This window comes from Scyliorhinus torazame, chromosome 16 (assembly GCF_047496885.1).
Source record: "Scyliorhinus torazame isolate Kashiwa2021f chromosome 16, sScyTor2.1, whole genome shotgun sequence".
Classification (NCBI taxonomy): Eukaryota; Metazoa; Chordata; class Chondrichthyes; order Carcharhiniformes; family Scyliorhinidae; genus Scyliorhinus; species Scyliorhinus torazame.
In genome coordinates, this window is record NC_092722.1 from 200103264 (window position 1) to 200122630 (window position 19367).

At 50.6% G+C, this 19367-nt stretch overlaps 1 protein-coding gene across 4 annotated transcripts in view; it reads left to right on the forward strand.

Moving 5' to 3' along the window:
- The window catches only part of sh3pxd2aa (SH3 and PX domains 2Aa), a 395200-nt gene that overhangs the window by 88027 nt on the left and 287806 nt on the right, over positions 1-19367 (forward strand). For all 4 annotated transcript variants that reach the window (XM_072479783.1, XM_072479782.1, XM_072479785.1 and 1 more), the window contains exon 3: positions 6797-6872. In XM_072479783.1, coding sequence (XP_072335884.1) covers positions 6797-6872 — 76 coding nt within the window. The remainder of the gene's footprint in view (positions 1-6796; positions 6873-19367) is intronic.

Below are 19367 nucleotides of genomic sequence, written 5' to 3' on the forward strand. Positions count from 1 at the left end.
CGGGAAGCCTTTATCAGGTGCGCTTTCTCTGGTCGGTAGAAGTGCGGTTTGCACTCCGTGCAGATTTGGCAGTTCCTGGTGGCTGTCCTGACCTCGATGGAGTAGGGCAGGTTGCGGGTCTTGACAAAATGGAAAAAGCGAGTGACCCCCGGGTGGCAGAGGTCCTTGTGGAGGGCTCGGAAACGTTCCACTTGTGCAGTGGCACAAGTGCCGCGGGACAGGGCATCAGGAGGCTCGTTTAGCTTCCCGGGACGATACAAGATCTCGTAGTTGTAGGTGGAGAGTTCGATCCTCCCCCGCAAGATCTTGGCGTTTTTTATCTTGCCCCGCTGTGCATTATCAAACATGAAAGCAACCGACCGTTGGTCCGTGAGGAGAGTAAATCTCCTGTCGGCCAGGTAATACTTCCAATGTTGCACAGCTTCTACTATGGGCTGGGCCTCCTCTTCGACTGAGGAGTGGCGGATTTCGGAAGCATGGAGGGTAGGAGAGAGAAGAAGGCCACGGGTCTGCCCGCTTAGTTGAAGGTGGCCGCCAGAGCTACGTCGGACGCATCGCTCTCGACCTGGAAGGGGAGGGACTCGTCGATGGCGTGCATCGTGGCCTTTGCAATGTCTGCTTTGATGCGGCTGAAGGCCTGGCGGGCCTCTATTGACAGGGGAAAAGCTGTGGATCGGATCAGGGGACGGGCCTTGTCCGCGTAGTTGGGGACCCACTGGGCGTAGTAGCCAAAAAACCCTAGGCAACGTTTCAGGGCCTTGGAGCAGTGAAGGAGGGGGAACTCCATAAGGGGGCGCATGCATTCAGGGTCGGGGCCTATATCTCCATTTCGCACTACGTAGCCGAGGATGGCTAGGCGGTTGGTGCTAAACACGCATTTATCCTTGTTGTATGTAAGGTTAAGGATTTTAGCGGTCTGGAGAAATTTTCGGAGGTTGGTGTCGTGGTCCTGCTGGTCATGGCCGCAGATGGTGACATTATCGAGATACGGGAATGTTGCCCGAAAGCCGTACCGGTCAACCATTCGGTCCATCTCGGTGACACCGAAGGGAACCCTCAAGAAGTGATAGAGCCGCCCATCTGCCTCGAAGGCAGTGTATTTGCGGTTACTAGTACGGATGGGGAGCTGGTGATAGGCGGACTTGAGATCCACCGTGGAGAAGACCTTATAATGTGCGATCCTGTTTACCAGGTCGGATATGTGGGGGAGAGGGTACGCGTCCAGCTGCGTAAACCTGTTGATGGTCTGACTGTAGTCGATGACCATCCTATGCTTCTCCCCGGTCTTTACCACCACTACTTGAGCTCTCCAGTGGCTGTTACTGGCTTCAATGACCCCTTCTCTCAGTAGCCTTTGGACCTCTGACCTAATAAAGATCCGGTCCTGGGCACTGTAGCGTCTGCTCCTGGTGGCAACGGGTTTGCAATCTGGTGTGAGGTTCGCAAACAGGGAAGGCGGGTCGACCTTAAGGGTCGCGAGGCCACAGACAGTAAGGGGGGGTATAGGGCAGCCGAATTTGAAGGTCAGACTTTGAAGGTTACACTGGAAGCCTAAACCCAGGAGTGTAGCCGCGCAGAGGTGGGGAAGGGCGTAGAGACGGAAATTTTTGAACTCCCTTTCCTGGACTTTGAGGTTTGCTACACAAAACCCCTTTATCTCCACTGAGTGGGAACTGGAAGCCAGGGAGATTTTTTGATTAATGGGGTGGATGAGGAGAGAACAGCGCCTTACCGTGTCGGGGTGTATGAAGCTCTCTGTGCTCCCAGAGTCGATTAGGCAGTACGTCTCGTGCCCGTTGATGAATACGGTCGTTGTAGCAGTTGAGAGTGTTCGAGGCTGAGACTGATCCAGTCACCGAGGCTAATCGCAGCAGTTGAGAGTTCTCTTCGGGCAGTGGGTGGTTAGCCGAGCTGGGGTCCTGGGGGTTAATCCAAGATGGTGGCTCCCATTGGTCGCACATGGCTGGGGATGCACAAGATGGCGGCGCCCGGGGTCCGCACGTGGCCCTGGAATAGGAAGATGGCGGCGACCGCTGGCCGCACGGGGCCCGTGGAGAAGTTTGTGGTTGCGGTCCGCATTTGCCGCCGGAGACCGCGACAACAGCACGGGCCTGGCATACCCCCATGTAATGGCCCTTTTTGCTGCATCCCTTGCAGGTGGATGCGCGGGCCGGGCAGCGCTGGCGGGGGTGCTTGGCCTGCCCCCAAAGGTAGCAGCGGGGCCCCTCACGGTTGCCAGGCCGCCTTGCAGCTCAGGCCTGTGGGGAAATGGGGGAATCTCTGGGTCGGCCGCGGAGGGGTTCCACACTGCCCAGGGGGGCTGCCGCGCGGTCGGGAACGTAAGCGCGGGCGTTCCTGGAGGCCACGTCCAGGGAGCCTGCAAGGGCCCGTGCCTCCTGAGACCCAGGGTGTCCCTTTCTAATGGATGTTGGCGGATCTGTGAAGATAGCATACCTGCCACGAAAGCGTCCCGGACTAAGAGTTCAGTGTGTTCGTTTGCCGAAACCTGCGGGCAGCTGCAGCTTCGTCCCAACACCAGGAGTGCACAGTAGATTTTCTCGAGTGATTCACCAGGGGTTTGTCGCCTTGTTGCAAACAGGTGCCGGGCGTAGACCTGGTTTACCGGGCGAATATAGTGTCCTTTTAGCAGCTCTATTGCTGCATCAAAGTCTTCCGCTTCCTCGATGAGAGTGTAAATCTCCGGGCTCACCCTTGAGTGCAGGACGTGCAGTTTCTGCTCTCCCGAGAGTGCGTTTTCGGCCGTCCCGAGATACCCTTTAAAGCACACCAGCCAGTGCTTAAAGATTGCCGCTGAGTTTGCTGCGTGGGGGCTGAGTTGCAGACACTCCGGCTTGATTCGGAGCTCCATCCTTTCTTCTTTAAAAACTAGCTTATTAAATTGATGCACGATCAATGACCACTAAAGCGAGGTTGTAGTCCAACTGAAGGCTTTAATAAGTTAGATGTTTCCCCCAGCAGCTCAGGTACAGAATGAAGGCTGCTGGGGCGGCACGGGTTCTTATACCCCGCCTAGCAGGGAGGAGCTATCATATATTCTGACCAATAGAAAGCATACAGTTTCCACCAATGGTGCTTTAGCCTATCAGGTACCGTAATACCTATAATGCCACAAGGGTGAGATAGACCGGGAGGGGGGAGCGGGGGGGGGGGGGGGGGGGGGGGAGAACGACAACTCAATCTAAGAGGAAGGAAAGGCAAACCGAGGGAGGGGGAGGAGGGAAGAAACGGGGAACAATAGAGGAGAGCCAGGGAGGTAGGTGGGGGGGGGGGAACGTTAACCAACTTGACATCCACATAAACAGAGAAAAAGGAGAATACAGGTGGAAGACGGGAGAGCAGGTTGAAGCGGCAGTGCGCACGAGAAGACAACGGTGGTGAAATCCGGCCGGGAGAAGCGAAGGGCAACATCGGCACCAGACCCATTTGAGGATTGCCCTCCGGAAGTGCCTCGCCGGCACAAACGGATGCCTGTTTATATATATATATCATATCCTCTGTACATAACGACAAAATATACTCTTCAAAAATCCAATAAAAAACATTTATAAGAAAAAAGAATTGAGAAACTGCTCTGCTAGTGAGTGACTATCCCGTTAACCCAGTTGGAAAGTCCAACTAAAGTTTTCACTGCTTCAGATTTTTGTTTTTTCAACACACTCAATTAGATTGCGAAGAAGGAAGAGGTACCTTGGATGGATTCAGAGATATTTCCCTTGAAAACCTATTTTTAAGGTTGTTAATTTGACTGAGAGCTTGGTGTTGAGTTAGATGTTGGGATTGTGCACTCTCTAAGTGTTTGGGGAGTGGGGGAAAGACCTGGCAGCATTCAGTGTGGAGATCATTGCCAGTATTTTCTTCACTTTCAGTTAATTTTCTTTTCAACAATATATTTTCTGTACTGCCTCACGGCGCCGAGGTCCCAGGTTCGATCCCGGCTTTGGGTCCCTGTCCGTGAGGAGTTTGCATAGTCTCCCCGTGTTTGCGTGGTTTTCGCCCCCACAACCCAAAGATGTGCAGGGTGGAATGATTGGCCACGCTAAATTGCCCCTTAATTGGAAAAAATGAATTGGGTACTCGAAATTTATATTAAAAAAAAATATATTTTCTGTAGCACATTTAACTCAAAAGAAACATCCCAAGAAATGTCACATGGTGATCTAGAAATCTGATGCTGAGCGAGAGATTCGGAGTGGTGAGCGAAACCTTGGTCAAAAAGATGGATACTGAGCAGATTTGTAATACTGAAGCTCTGTAAACTCATTGCCAGAGTTTGATTGTCACAATTGGTCAGTACACGCCATTATTATTGCATCATTCAGCTAACAGCATCATGGAAGGTGACCGAGACGGATCTTGGAGATTGCTGGAAGCAAAAAGACTCCATCCTGTGAACAAAAGTCACAATGCCAGAAACATGCAGCAAGAGAGTTGCGGAATGGTGAAATATGAATTAATGAAATGAAAATCGCTTATTGTCGCAAGTAGGCTTCAAATGAAGTTACTGTGAAAAGCCCCTAGTCGCCACATTCCGGCGCCTGTTCGGGGAGGCTGGTACGGGAATCGAACCGTGCTGCTAGCCTGCCTTGGTCTGCTTTAAAAGCCAGCGATTTAGCCCAGTGTGCTTTTATACGGGTTACAGTGTGTCGCACCGACCCAGCTTTTGTGTTCCAGAATTGTGAGCTGACCTGGGCTACACTAAACCAAGGTGCACCAATCCTTCATGGATCTTTCTTCTAATGGGAATCTTCAGTGCCTTCCCATTCTGAACAGAAAGTTACTGTACGGAATGACTAGCTTTAACAGAAAAAGCCCCCAAGACACATTACAGATTCAAGGAGAAATGGATACCGAACCATAATGGGAGAATTAGAAAAAGTTCTCTAAACTTTATCAAAATGGAGCATTTTGGAAAAAGTTCCAACCTCGGGAGAGGAGTGCCAGTGTAGGGCAAGACATTGAAGGTTCTGGTGCCAATAATGTGAATTGAGATGTGGAAGACTGAACAGTGCAGGAGGGATACCAAGTTGGAAAATACCAAGTTTCAGAATTGGGTCGATCTGAAGACAATAGAGGGAATTTGAAGATGAAGACAAGGATTTTAAATTCAGTTGCGTCAGGACCCAAGGCAAATGCAAGTCATCAAGGATGAAGACTTCGGGAGAATGGAGCAGGATCTGAACTGCTGAACTGTGGACAAGTTGGAATTTATGGAGGATAGGAGGCAAGAAGGAGGGTACAGGAGAAACCTAAGTTAGAGATAACAAAAGGGTTGTCGTGAGAGTGGGCTGAGATAAGAGTATGATCCAGCAATCCAGTTGGAAACCTTGAGGCTTTTCCACTGAATAATCAAGGCAAATTTAATTGTTTCTTTTCAGGAAAAATTGGATACATTTCCACAGCAGGGAAGGTGCATAGAATCATAGAATTCCCACAGTGCAGAAGGAGGCCATTCTGCCCATCGAGTCTGCACAGACCCCCTGAAGCGCACCCTAACTTAGGCCCACTCCCTTATCCCCGTAACCCCACCTAACCGTTGGACACTAAGGGGCAATTTAGCGTGGCTGATCCACCTACCCACACATCTTTGGACTGTGGGAGGAAACCGGAACACCCGGAGGAAACCCACGCAGATATCAGGAGAGCAACTCAGTGACCCAAGATCCGAATCAAACCTGGGTCTCCGGCACTGTGAAGCAGCAATGCTACTATCCACTGTGCCACCGTGTTGCCCATGACTGGAGAAAGTCAGGTACATGACAGTGGAGAAGGAGTGGAAGAGAGAGATTAGTTTTAGATTTTCCCAAAAGACAATCAGCAGAATGATCTCCTTTTACATTATCGATGTTTGATTGTATGGCTCAATACGTGCGTGGTGCAGGGTGGATTCTGATGTTGCTATGTTGATTGTTGTGCAATTCTGTACTAAGAATTTAAATCTCTCCCTCAATGCCAGCAAAACTAAAGAGCTGGTCATTGACTTCAGGAAGCAAAGTACTGTACACACCCCTGTCAGCACCAATGGGGCCGAGGTGGAGATGGTTAGCTGTTTCAAATTCCTAGGGGTGCACATCTCCAAAAATCTGTCCTGGTCCACCCACGTCGACGCTACCACCAAGAAAGCACAACAGCGCCTATACTTCCTCAGGAAACTAAGGAAATTCGGCATGTCCACATTAACCCTTACCAACATTTACAGATGCACCATAGAAAGCATCCTATCGGGCTGCATCACAGCCTGGTATGGCAACTGCTCGGCCCAGGACCGCAAGAAACTTCAGAGAGTGTGAACACCGCCCAGTCCATCACACAAACCTGCCTCCCATCCATTGACTCCATCTACACCTCCCGCTGCCTGGGGAAAGCGGGCAGCATAATCAAAGATCCCTCCCACCCGGCTTACTCACTCTTCCAACTTCTTCCATCGGGCAGGAGATACAAAAGTCTGAGAACACGCACGAACAGACTCAAAAACAACTTTTTCCCCGCTGTCACCAGACTCCTAAATGACCCTCTTATGGACTGACCTCATTAACACTACACCCTGTATGCTTCATCCGATGCCAGTGCTTATGTAGTTACATTGTATATGTTGTGTTGCCCTATTATGTATTTTCTTCCCATGTATTTAATGATCTGTTGAGCTGCTCGCAGAAAAATACTTTTCACTGTACCTCGGTACACGAGACAATAAACAAATCCAATCCAATCCAATCCAATCAGTGCTGCATGTATATGGGTGTGTAACAAACAGTTTGCTGCTCTTTCCTTTTTGCAGATGCAGCTCCTGGACAAGTTTCCTGTCGAAGGAGGACAGAAGGATCCTAAATTGCGCTGCATCCCTTTCTTGCCTGGTGAGTAGCAGCTTCGTAATCCATTTATTGCCCTCTTCAACTTTGTCTCAGTGTTGTTTGGAGATCTTTTCACTGCACTTTACAGCTTGTGGCTAACTGGCCCAGTGCTGTCTGCAGCCAAATTACATAGAATTATGAAGAATGTACAGCATTGAAGCGGGCCTTTGGCCAAAGTGGTTCATACCTGGTGTTTATGCTTTTGTAACATGCTTACGTCCCCTGGTCATCCTCATCTATGGAACTCAAATACACTTGGAATGAGTCTAATCCTTTCATTATTTTAAGGACATCAGTCATATCTCCTTGAGTAGTGCAAATGGATGTTGTCAGCATGTAGGGGAGGGAGCCTTGGGGAACTATCGAGGGAATGGTGTTGTGGCAAGAACAAAACCTAATTACAAAATTCCAGCATGCGGTTGTAGGAAAGGTGGGCACAGATTTGAGCAGCAAGAAGAAGTTCAAGATCTTTGGAGAGGAAAGGGAAGTAGGTTGGGCGGTGTAGGGGAGATTCTTTGAATATATTTTGGTGAAAGTTTTGAATGGGAGACAAGGGAACCATTTGCAATGTCAACTAGAGTAGGGGCCAGGAGAATGTAGCCGGCAGATCAGCAGGAGTGGGATCAAGGGAGCAGAATATGGGCCTCCTGAATTAGATGAGTTCAGAGCTGGGAAAGAAATTTGAGAAAGACTTCAGGGCTTGGAAGGAGAGAGCTGGATAGTGGGAAGAGGAAAGCATGGAAAGAGACAAGGTAGTTTCAAAAGTTCAAGTGCCCCTGTCAGTGGTTATTGGACTTGTGGTTGGAGAGACAAGGGACAGAGATTTAATGACACAGTTGACTGGGAAGAAAGTAAATTGCTTTCTCGAGTGATGCCAGAGTAGCCATATAAGATGTGGCAAACTAGTGTTGATAAACTTGATCTTTGAATGTGATGTGTGAAAGGTTGTCATTGTGAAACTGTTGAGTTTAAGTGTGAATGGCGTGACTGACTGAAACCAGTAGAAAGGAATAGTTAATTACAGTACTTTTTTTTTGGAAAATAATTTTTATTAAAGTTTTCACAAAATATCAACAACAAAGTGTAAAAGGAACCCAGTAGAATTAAGTACAAAACCAAACAAAACAACCCCGTACCCCCCTCCCCCCTATACATAAATGATAAATGAACACCCCGAATTAACACATAGCAAACATAGCAAATATATGCACCCCCTCAGATCCCCCAGTATAGTCAAACAAAAATAAAATAGACCCCCCCCCCCCCCCCCCCCCCCCCGGGTTGCTGCTGACCATTGTCTACCGTTCTGCCAGGAAGTCCAAGAACGGTTGCCACCGCCTGAAAAACCCTTGCACCGATCCCCTTAAGGCAAATTTCACCCTCTCCAATTTAAGAAACCCCACCATATTGTTGATCCAGGATTCCATGCTTGGGGGCCGCGCATCCTTCCACTGAAGAAGAATCCTTTGCCGGGCTACCAGGGGCGCCAATGCCAGAATACCGGCCTCTTTCGCCTCCTGCACTCCCGGCTCCTCTGCAACCCCAAATATTGCGAGCCCCAAGCCCGGTATGACCCTGGATCCTACCACCCTCGACAATGTCCTCACTACGCCCTTCCAAAATTCCTCCAGCGCTGGGCACGCCCAGAACATATGGGTGTGGTTTGCTGGGCTCCCTGAGCGCCTAACACACCTGTCCTCACCCCCAAAAAACCGGCTCATCCTTGTCACGGTCATGTGTGCCCTGTGTAGCACCTTAAACTGTATGAGGCTGAGCCTCGCGCACGAAGAGGAAGAGTTCACCTTCCCAAGGGCATCTGCCCACGTCTCCTCCTCGATCTCCTCCCCAACTCCTCCTCCCACTTACCTTTCAGCTCCTCCACCGAGGCCTCCTCCTCCTCCTGCATCACTTGGTATGTTGCCGAGATCTTCCCCTCTCCAACCCACCCCCCCGAGAGCACCCTGTCGTGTACCGTGCGTGGCAGCAGCAGCGGGAATTCCACCACTTGCCGCCTGGCAAAAGCCCTTACCTGTAGATACCTAAAGGTGTTCCCCGGAGGGAGCCCGTACTTCTCCTCGAGCTCATCCAGGCTTGCGAACTTCTCGTCCACAAACCGGTCCCCCAACCTTCTTATCCCTGCCCTGTGCCACCCCGAAAACCCTCCATCTATTTTTCCTGGGACAAACCGGTGGTTCCCCCATATCGGGGTCCACACCGAGGCCCCCATTTCCCCCCTGTGCCGCCTCCATTGCACCCAGATTTTGATGGTAGCCGCCACCACCGGGCTCATGGTATACCTCCTTGGAGGGAGCGGCAGCGGCGCCGTTGCCAGCGCCTCCAGACTTGTACCCTCACAGGACGCCGTCTCCAGCCTCTTCCATGCAGCCCCCTCCCCCTCCATCACCCACTTGCGCACCATCGCCGCATTGTGGCCCAGTAGTACCCACAGAGGTTGGGCAGCGCCAGCCCCCCCCATCCCTGCTCCGCTCCAGGAACACCCTTCTCACCCTCGGAGTCCCTCGCGCCCACACAAACCCCGTTATGCTCCTGTTGACCCGGCCTTCGGGATAAGAATAGGGAGGCACTGGAACAAAAACCTTGGGAGCACCGTCATCTTGACTGACTGCACCCTACCTGCCAGGGACAGTGGCAACGTGCCCCACCTCTTAAACTCCTCCTCCATTTGCTCCACCAACCTCGTGAAATTAAGTCCATGCAGGGCCCCCCAGCTCCTGGCCACCTGGACCCCCAAATACCTGAAGCTCCTCTCCGCCCTTTTTAGTGGGAGCTCGTCAATCCCCATCTCCTGGTCCCCTGGGTGAACCACAAACAACTCGCTCTTCCCCATGTTGAGCTTGTACCCTGAGAAATCCCCGAACTCCCTGAGGATCCTCATTACTTCCGGCATTCCCCCCACCGGGTCCGCCACATACAGCAGCAAGTCGTCCGCATAGAGCGACACCCTATGCTCCTCCCCATCCCGCACTAACCCCCTCCAGTTCCTCGACTCCCTCAGTGCCATAGCCAGGGGTTCAATCGCCAGTGCGAAGAGCAGGGGGGACAGGGGACACCCCTGCCTCGTCCCTCGATGCAACCGAAAGTACTCAGACCTCCTCTTGTTCATGGCCACACACGCCATCAGGACCTCGTACAACAGCCTAACCCACCTGACGAACCTCTCCCCAAATCCGAACCTCTTCAGCACCTCCCACAGGTACCCCCACTCTACCCTATCGAAGGCTTTCTCAGCGTCCATCGCCACCACTATCTCCGCCTCCCCCTCCCTCCCCGGCATCATAATAACGTTCAGGAGCCTCCGCACATTCGCGTTCAACTGCCTCCCCTTCACGAACCCCGTCTGATCTTTGTAGATGACCTGCGGCACACAATCCTCAATTCTCGTAGCTAAGACCTTCGCCAGCACCTTGGCATCTACATTTAACAACGAAATCGGCCTGTGAGACCCACACTGCAGGGGATCCTTGTCCCGCTTCAGGATCAAGGAGATCAGTGCCCGGGGCATTGTTGGGGCAACGTCCCCCCCCTCCCTTGCCTCATTGAAGGTCCTAACCAGCAAAGGGCCCAACAGGTCCGCATATTTTTTGTAGAATTCGACCGGGAAACCGTCCGGCCCCGGTGCCTTCCCCGCCTGCATGCTCCCTATCGTTTTGGTCAGCTCCTCCAACCCAATCGGGGCCCCTAATCCCGCCACCAGTCCCTCCTCCACCTTCGGGAACCTCAATTGGTCCAGAAAGTGGCCCATCCCTCCCTCCCCCAGTGGGGGCTCGGACCGATACAGTTCCTCATAAAAGTCCCCGAAGACCCCATTGATGCCAACCCCACTCTGCACCATACTCCTTCCCCTATCCTTAACTCCCCCAATCTCCCTAGCTGCGTCCCCCTTCCGAAGCCGATGCGCCAGCATCCGGCTTGCCTTTTCCCCATATTCATAAACCGCCCCCTGGGCCTTCCTCCACTACGCCTGCGCCTTCCTGGTGGTCAACAGGTCGAATTTGGCCTGGAGGCTACGCCTCTCCCTCAACAGTCCCTCCTCCGGCACCTCCGCGTACTTCCTGTCTACCCTCACCATCTCCCCCACCAGCCTCTCCCTCTCCCTCTGCTCTCTCCTCTCCTTGTGGGCCCTAATGGAGATCAGCTCTCCCCTAACCACTGCCTTCAGCGCCTCCCAGACCATCCCCACTCGGACCTCCCCGTTATCGTTGGCCTCCAGGTATCTCTCTATGCTTCCTCGGACCCGCTCGCTCACCTCCTCGTCCACCAACAGCCCTACCTCCAAGCGCCACAACGGGCGCTGGTCCCTCACCTGCCCCAGCTCTAGGTCTCCCGAATGCGGGGTGTGATCCGAAATGGCTATCGCCAAGTACTCGGTATCCTCTACTTTCGCTATCAGAGCCCTGCTCAGAACAAAAAAGTCGATCCGGGAGTAGGCCTTATGAACGTGCGAGAAAAATGAAAATTCCCTAGCCCTCCGGCCTTGCAAATCTCCAAGGGTCCACCCCTCCCATCTGGTCCATAAACCCCTTCAGCACTTTAGCCGCCGCCGGCCTCCTACCCGTCCTAGACCTGGAGCGGTCCAGTGCCGGATCCAACACCGTGTTAAAGTCCCCCACCCCCCCCCCCCCCCCCATTATCAGGCCCCCCACTTCAAGTCCGGGCGCCGCATAAAACCCGCATCGTCCCAGTTCGGGGCGTACACGTTGACCACCCTCTCCCCTTGCAGCTTACCACTTACCATTACATACCTGCCGCCATTGTCTGTCACAATGCTCGACGCCTCGAACGACACCCTCTCTCCACCCACCGATTTTTGGAATCCAGCCCCGAATGAAACAACTGACCTACCCACCCCTTCCTCAACCTTACCTGGTCTGTCACCTTCAGGTGTGTCTCCTGGAGCATGACCACATCCGCCTTCAGCCCCTTCAAGTGCGCAAACACCTGGGCCCGTTTAACCGGCCCGTTCAGCCCCCTTACGTTCCAGGTTATCAGCCGGATCAGGGGGCTACCCCCCCCCGCCGACTAGCCATAACCCCTCCTCAGCCAGCCACGTGTCCGCACCCCACGCCCGGCCCGTTCCCCACGGCGGCAGACCCCCGTCCCAACCCCCTCTACTTGCTCCTGCTCCCCCTTGACCATACCAGCAGCAACCCAGTCCCCCCCCCCCCTTCCAGCTAGGACCCCTCCTAGCTGCTTTGCTCCCCCCATTGAAATGAAATGAAATTAAATTAAATTAAATTAAATGAATTGCACTCCCGCAAGTCAGCTGACTCCTGCTGACCCCGGCCACTCCCGCCTCTCCTTCGACTCCTCCCATTGTGGGACTTCCCCTCCCCCTCCATTACCCACCAGCAGGCTCTCCGCCTCCCCCTTCCATCCCAAGCGCGGGAAAAAAAAACGTGCTTCCCTGCCTCGGCCCCGCCCCCTCCAGCCTTCAGCGCGGGAAAAAGCCCACGCTTTCCACCTGCCCGGCCCCGCCTCCTCTGGCGCAGCTCCTTTTACAGGCCCAGTCCCCTCACCCCCTACTCAGGCCTCACCCTCCCGCACGGGACCCCACCCCCCCCTACCGGCCATCCACCCTACCGGCCATCCACCCCCTACTCTGTTTGCTTGCCCCCCTCCAAGAGCCCACCCAACAGACCCAACCAAAACAGTGCCCAACCCACCCTAACCACCCACACTGAATCGAAAAGAAACAAGAACAAAGAACCCCCCCCATAAGATGTAACACAACAACAACAATCCCAGACCATACCCACGCCCGACCCCCCCCATCCCCACACTCAGTTTGTGTCCAGCTTCTCGGCCTGAACAAAGGCCCACGCCTCCTCCGGGGACTCAAAAATAATGGTGCTGGTCCTTGGAGGTGACCCACAGTCGTGCCGGCTGCAGCATGCCAAACTTCACCCCCTTCCTGTGCAGCACCGCCTTCGCCCGGTTGTATCCGGCCCTCTTCTTCGCCACCTCCACTCCAGTCCTGATATATTCGAACCTCCGCGTTCTCCCACCTGCTGCTCCTCTCTTTCTTGGCCCACCTGAGTACGCACTCCCGATCAGCGAACCGATGAAACCGCACCAGCACCGCCCGCGGCGGCTCGTTAGCCTTGGGCCTCCTCGCCAGCACTCTATGGGCCCCTTCCAGTTCCAGGGGCCCCTGGAAGGACCCCGCTCCCATCAGCGAGTTTAACATGGTGACTACATAGGCCCCCACTCCAGCCCCTCCGGGATGCCCAGGATCCGCAGATTCTTCCGCCTCGACCGGTTCTCCATCTCCTCGAACCGTTCCTGCCATTTCTTGTGGAGCGCCTCGTGCGCCTCCACCTTTACCGCCAGGGCTAAGATCTCGTCATCGTTATCAGAGATATTTTGTCGGACCTTGCGGATCGCCACCCCCTGGGCTGTCTGGGTCTCCAGCAGCTTATCAATAAAAGCCTTCATCGGCTCCAGCAGGTCCGCTTTGAGCTCCCTGAAGCAGCGCTGGGTAACCTCCTGCTGCTCCTGCGCCCATTGCATCCACGCTGCCTGGTCCCCGCCCGCCACCATCTTGCTCTTCTTCCCTCGCATTTTTTTGGGTTCACAACCACTTTTTTAATCGCCCCGCTCCTGGTCCAAGCCATTCACTGTCGGGGGAATGCTGCAGTCTTCTTCCCACACCAGAAAATGTTGAAAAAATGCCGTTGGGGGCCCTGAAAAGAGCCCAAAAGTCCGTTCCAAGCGGGAGCTGCTGAACGTGCGACTTAGCTCTGCATAGCCGCAACCGGAAGTCCGTTAATTACAGTACTTAAAAGTGTGGTATTTATTTTTATCTAACCCATAATGAAGGGAATTCCAACAGCTGCTATAGTCTGCATACTCCACCTTTCTTTAATTAAGGCTTGTCATGAATGGTAAATGGCATGGTAAACATGGTGGTTCCCACATCATTCAGGCCCATTTGTCAAGTTTAGATTGTTCAGTGACTTTTTCAATTCTTTCGTGGGGTATGAACATTGCTGGCAAGGTAAGTATCTGTTGCACATCCCGAATTAGACCATAAGATGTCGGAGCTGAAGTCGGCAATTTGGCTCAGCGAGTCTTCACTGCCATTCAATGAGATCATGACTGATCTGATGTGAAAATGCTCAACTCCATTTTCCCGCCTTATCCCCATAACCCTTGGTTCCCTTACTGATTAAAAGTATTTCTATCTCAGCCTTGAACAGCCTATATGGGCGGCACGGGAGCACAGTGGTTAGCACTGTTGCTTCACAGTGCCAGGGTTCCAGGTTCGATTCCCGGCTTGGGTTACTGTCTATGTGGAGTCTGCACTTTCTCCCTGTGTCGGCGTGGGTTTCCTCCAGGTGCTCCGGTTTCCTCCCACAAGTCCCGAAAGATGCGCTGTTAGGTGAATTGGATAGTCTTAATTCTCCCTCTGTACCCAAACAGGCACCGGAGTGTGGCGACTAGGGGATTTTCACAGTAACTTCATTGCAGTGTTAATGTAAGCCTACTTGTGACACTAAAGATTATTATTATTATCTACAGCTGTCTGCAGTAAAGAATTCCACACATTCGCTATGCTCTGAAAGAAGAAATTCCACCTCACCTGTCTTAAATGGATGAATCCTTACATTGAGATTATGCCCTCTGGTGCTAGGTTCACTCAGTGGGAAATGTCCTCTCAGTATCTACCCTGTCAAGGCCCCGGAAAATCCTATGTATCAATAAGGCTCCCTCTCTATCTTCTAAACTCCAATGAGTACAGGCCCAACCTATTCAACCTCTCCTCATAAGAAAATCTCTGTCCCCGGGATCAACCCAGTGAACCTTCTCTGGACTGCCTCCAATGCCAGTATATCTTTCCGTAGATAAGGGGGTGAAACCTGTTTACACTATTCCAGGTGTGGTTTAACGAGTGCCTTGTATAGTTTAGCAAGATTTCCCAATTTTTATACTCCATTCCCTTTGAAATAAAGGCCAACATTCCATTTGCCTCCCCAATTACCTGTTGAACTTGCATGCCAGATATCTGGGTTTCATGAACAAAGATCCCGAAACCCCTCTGTGCCACAGCTTTCTGCAACCTTCTCAATTTAAATAATATTCAGCTCCTTTATTTTACCTACCAAAGTGCATAACATTTTCCTGCATAATATTTCATCTGCCACATTTTCCCCGACTCATTTAACCTGTATATATCCCTCTGTAGACATCCCTAGTGGTCATCCTCCTCAGCAGCAACAATAATCTTTGGAGAGGAAAATGAGGTTGTAGGTTGGTCACCCAACTTTGTACCATCTGTAAGTTTGGAGATCATACATTTTGTTCCCTTGTATAAATCATTATTATATAATGTGAACAGTTGGGGTCCCAGCACAGAACTCTGCGGTACTCCGCTCGTCACTGCCTGCCAATCAGAAAAAGACCCATTTATTCCAACTCTTTGCTTCCTGTCTGCTAACCAGTTTTCTATCCATCTGAAGACTCTATCTGTAATCCCATGTGCTTTAATTTTACATCTTAATCTGCTATGTGAGACCATGTCGAAAGCCTTCTGAAACTCTAAATAAACCACATCCACTGGTTCTCCCTGGTCAACTCTACTAGCTACATCTTCAAAGAATTCTAGTAGATTTGTCTAACATGGATTTCCTTTTGTAAATACATGCTGACTTTGATTATACCACTTTCTAGTTTAATAATATCCTTTCTATAATCGGGTGACCAGATTCTTGGTCACCTGACCAACAGTGACTGTGGGATTCTCCATCAGCGGGATCCTCCGCTTCATCGGCAGCGTACTCATGCCCCCGGTTTCCCGACAGCGTGGGGTGGCCACAATGGAAAACCCCATTGGCCAGCTGCTGGACAGAGGATCCCACTGCTGGCAGGGGTGGGCCACCCTGGAAAACAGGTCTGATGGGACAGAGAATCCCGCCCTGAGTCTCTCTCTAATGGAGGCTTTTCCGTCAATAATAATAATCTTTATTGTCACAAGTAGGCTTACATTAACACTGCAATTAAGTTATTGTGAAAAGCCCCTAGTCGCCACATTCTGGCGCCTGTTTGGGTACACAGAGGGAGAATTCAGAATGTCAAATTCACCTAACAGCACAACTTACAGGACGTTTGGGAGGAAACCGGAGCACCCGGTTGAAACCCACGTAGACATGGGGAGAACGTGCAGATTCCACATAGACAATGACCCAAGCCGGGAATCGAACCTGGGACCCTGGCGCTGTGAAGCCACAGTGCTAACCACTGTACCACCGTGCTGCCCTAAAGAGCACTTGAAAACCAAAAAATAGCCTCGCTTCCTTCCCCATCCCCCAACTCCCTCCCCCATCACCCCGACTCCGCTCTCCCAATCAAAATGTGGCCCACTAAAATCTCAAAGATTTCTCTCCAAATTAGTTTACCCCCCACCATTGTTCCACAACATTTTGAAAAGACAGACGGATGGAAAAGGAGGTGGAGTGGTCCTGATAGTAAAGGATGACAGAAAGACATTAGTGAGGAAAGGTTTAGCCCAGAAGATTATAATAATAATAATCTTTATTATTGTCACAATAGGCTTACATTAACACTGCAATGAAGTTACTGTGAAAATCCCCTAGTTGCCACATTCCAGCGCCTGTTCAGGTACACTGAGGGAGAATTCAGAATGTCCAATTCACCTTACAGCATGTCTTTCAGGACATGTGGGAGGAAACTGGAGCACCCGGAGGAAACCCACGCAGCCTTATTCAGCAGGGTGCGGGTAACTCCCTGTGCAACAGTTGGTTTTTATTCAGCTAGGTGAAGATTATTTACTCAAGCTGATATGCTCTAACTTAAACACCAACTGAGTTTGTTTCCTCTTAGTATTAATTTTTCACTGTGTAACTCTTTCAGCTCCCAATTTATTCTAAACGAGGCTTATTCTTCGAGAGCCTTCTAGTTGCTATTCAAAAAGGCTGAGTTTCAAATGATTCCCATAATTTATTGTGCTATGTTCTGCTTGCAACATGTAGTTAGATTGACATCTTCAATTTTCAGACATGAGGAAGTAAAGAGCAGATTTATTTTCCTAAATTAGAAGGCAGTATTTAAAGATCTGACTAAATGTTTGAGTTTTATTTGTTGTATAAAGGATTCCTTGCTGCTCTCAAACTGTCTGAATGCTTCCTTTGTGAATTGTTGAGTGTTTTTTTCCAGACTGTTCGAAATAACGAAGCAGTAAACAAACCCACCTTGTGGTGATCTGTGGAGCATGTTCCGAGGCAGTCCTGTGCAGTGGGGCTGTATGGCACACAGAAGGATGAATTTTTCCAGCCTTGTGGAAACGTGAAGGGGTGTGGTGGAGGAGCTGGAAAAATTGGGGAATGCCACGTTGCGGAATACTGGGTTTAGTGAGAGGGAGGAACTGAAGGAAATCTATATTCGTAGAGAAATGGTATTGGGGCTGATACATTCCTGCAGATTGGAGGGTAGCTAATGCAATCCCACTATTTAAAAAGGGAGGTTGAGAGAAAGCAGGGAATTATAGACCAGTAAGTCTGATGTTGGCAGTGGGGAAAATAGTGGAGTCCACTGTAAATAATGTAATAACAGAGCACTTGGAAAACAGTGGCAGGATCAGACAGAGCCAGCATAGATTTATAAAAGGAAAATCATGCTTGACAAATCTACTGGAATTCTTTCAGGATATAATGATTTGAGTTTATGATGTGGTGTATTTGGACATTCAGACGGTTTTCAATAAAGTCCCATATCAGAAATTAGCATGCAAAATTAAACATGTGGATTTGGGGGTAGTGTAGTGAGGTGAATAGAAAACTGGTTGACAAAAGAGTACGAATAAATGGGTCTTTTTGGCAGGCAGTGACTAGTGGGGTACCGCTATTATCTCCAAATTTGTAAATGACACAAAGCTGGGTGGAAGGGTGAGCTGTGAGAAGAATGCAGAGATGCTTCAGCGTGATTTGGGCAAATTAAATGAGTGGGCAAATACATGGCAGATGCAGTATAGTCTGGGTAAATGTGCACTAATCTACTTTGGTAACAAAAACATGAAGGCAGATTATTATTGGAATGACTATAGATTGAGACAGGGGAGTATGTTTGCCTTCAATGTTAGAGGATTCAAGTACAGGAGCAGGAATATACCGCTGCAATTATACAGGGCTTTGGTGAGGCCACACTTGGAGTATTGTGTGCAGTTTTGGTCTCCTTGTTTGAGGAAGGATGTTCTTGCTACAGAAGGAGTGCAGTGAATGTTTACCAGACTGATTCCTGGGATGGTGGGATTGACGTATGAAGAGAGATTAGAACATAAGAACTAGGAACAGGAGTAGGCCATCTGGCCCCTCGAGCCTGCTCCGCCATTTAATGAGATCATGGCTGATCTTTGTGGACTCAGCTCCACTCTCCGGCCCGTACACCATATCCCCGAATCCCTTTATTCTTTAGAAAGGTATCTATCTTTTTCTTAAAAACGTTTAAAGAAGGAGCCTCAACTGCTTCACTGGGCAAGGAATTCCAGAGATTCACAACCCTTTGGGTGAAGAAGGTCTTCCTAAACTCGGTCTTAAATCTACTTCCCTTTATTTTGAGGCTATGCCCCCTAGTTCTGCTTTCCCCGACCAGTGGAAACAACCTGCCCGCATCTATCCTATCTATTCCCTTCATAATTTTATATGTTTCAATAAGATCCCCCCCGCATCCTTCTGAACTCCAATGAGTACAGTCCCAGTCTACTCAACCTCTCGTCATAATCTAATCCCCTCAACTCTGGGATCAAGCTAGTGAATCCCCTCTGCACTCCCTCCAGTGCCAACATGTCCTTTCTCAGGTAAGGAGACCAAAACTGAACTCAATACTCCAGATGTGGCCTCACCAACACCCTATACAATTGCAGCATAACCTCCCTAGTCTTGAACTCCATCCCTCTAGCAATGAAAGACAAAACTCGATTAGCCTTCTTAATGACCTGTTGCACCTGCACACCAACTTTTTGCGACTCGTGCACCAGCACACCCAGGTCCCTCTGCACAGCAGCATGTTTTAACATCTTACCGTTTAAATAATAATCCATTCTGCTGTTATTCCTCCCAAAATGGATAGCCTCACACTTGGCAACATTGAATTCCATCTGCCAGACCCTAGCCCATTCACCTAACCTATCCAAATCCTTCTGCAGACTTCCGGTATCCTCTGCACTTTTTGCTTTACCACTCATCTTAGTGTCGTCTGCAAACTTTGACACATTGCACTTGGTCCCCAACTCCAAATCATCTATGTAAATTGTGAACAACTGCGGGCCCAACACTTATCCTTGAGGGACCCCACTAGTTACAGGTTGCCAACCAGAGAAACACCCATTTATCCCCACTCTCTGCTTTCTGTTAGTTAACCAATCCTCTACCCATGCTACCACTTTACCCTCAATGCCACGCATCTTTAGTTTATGCAGCAACCTTTTGTGTGGCACCTTGTGAAACGCTTTCTGGAAATCCAGAT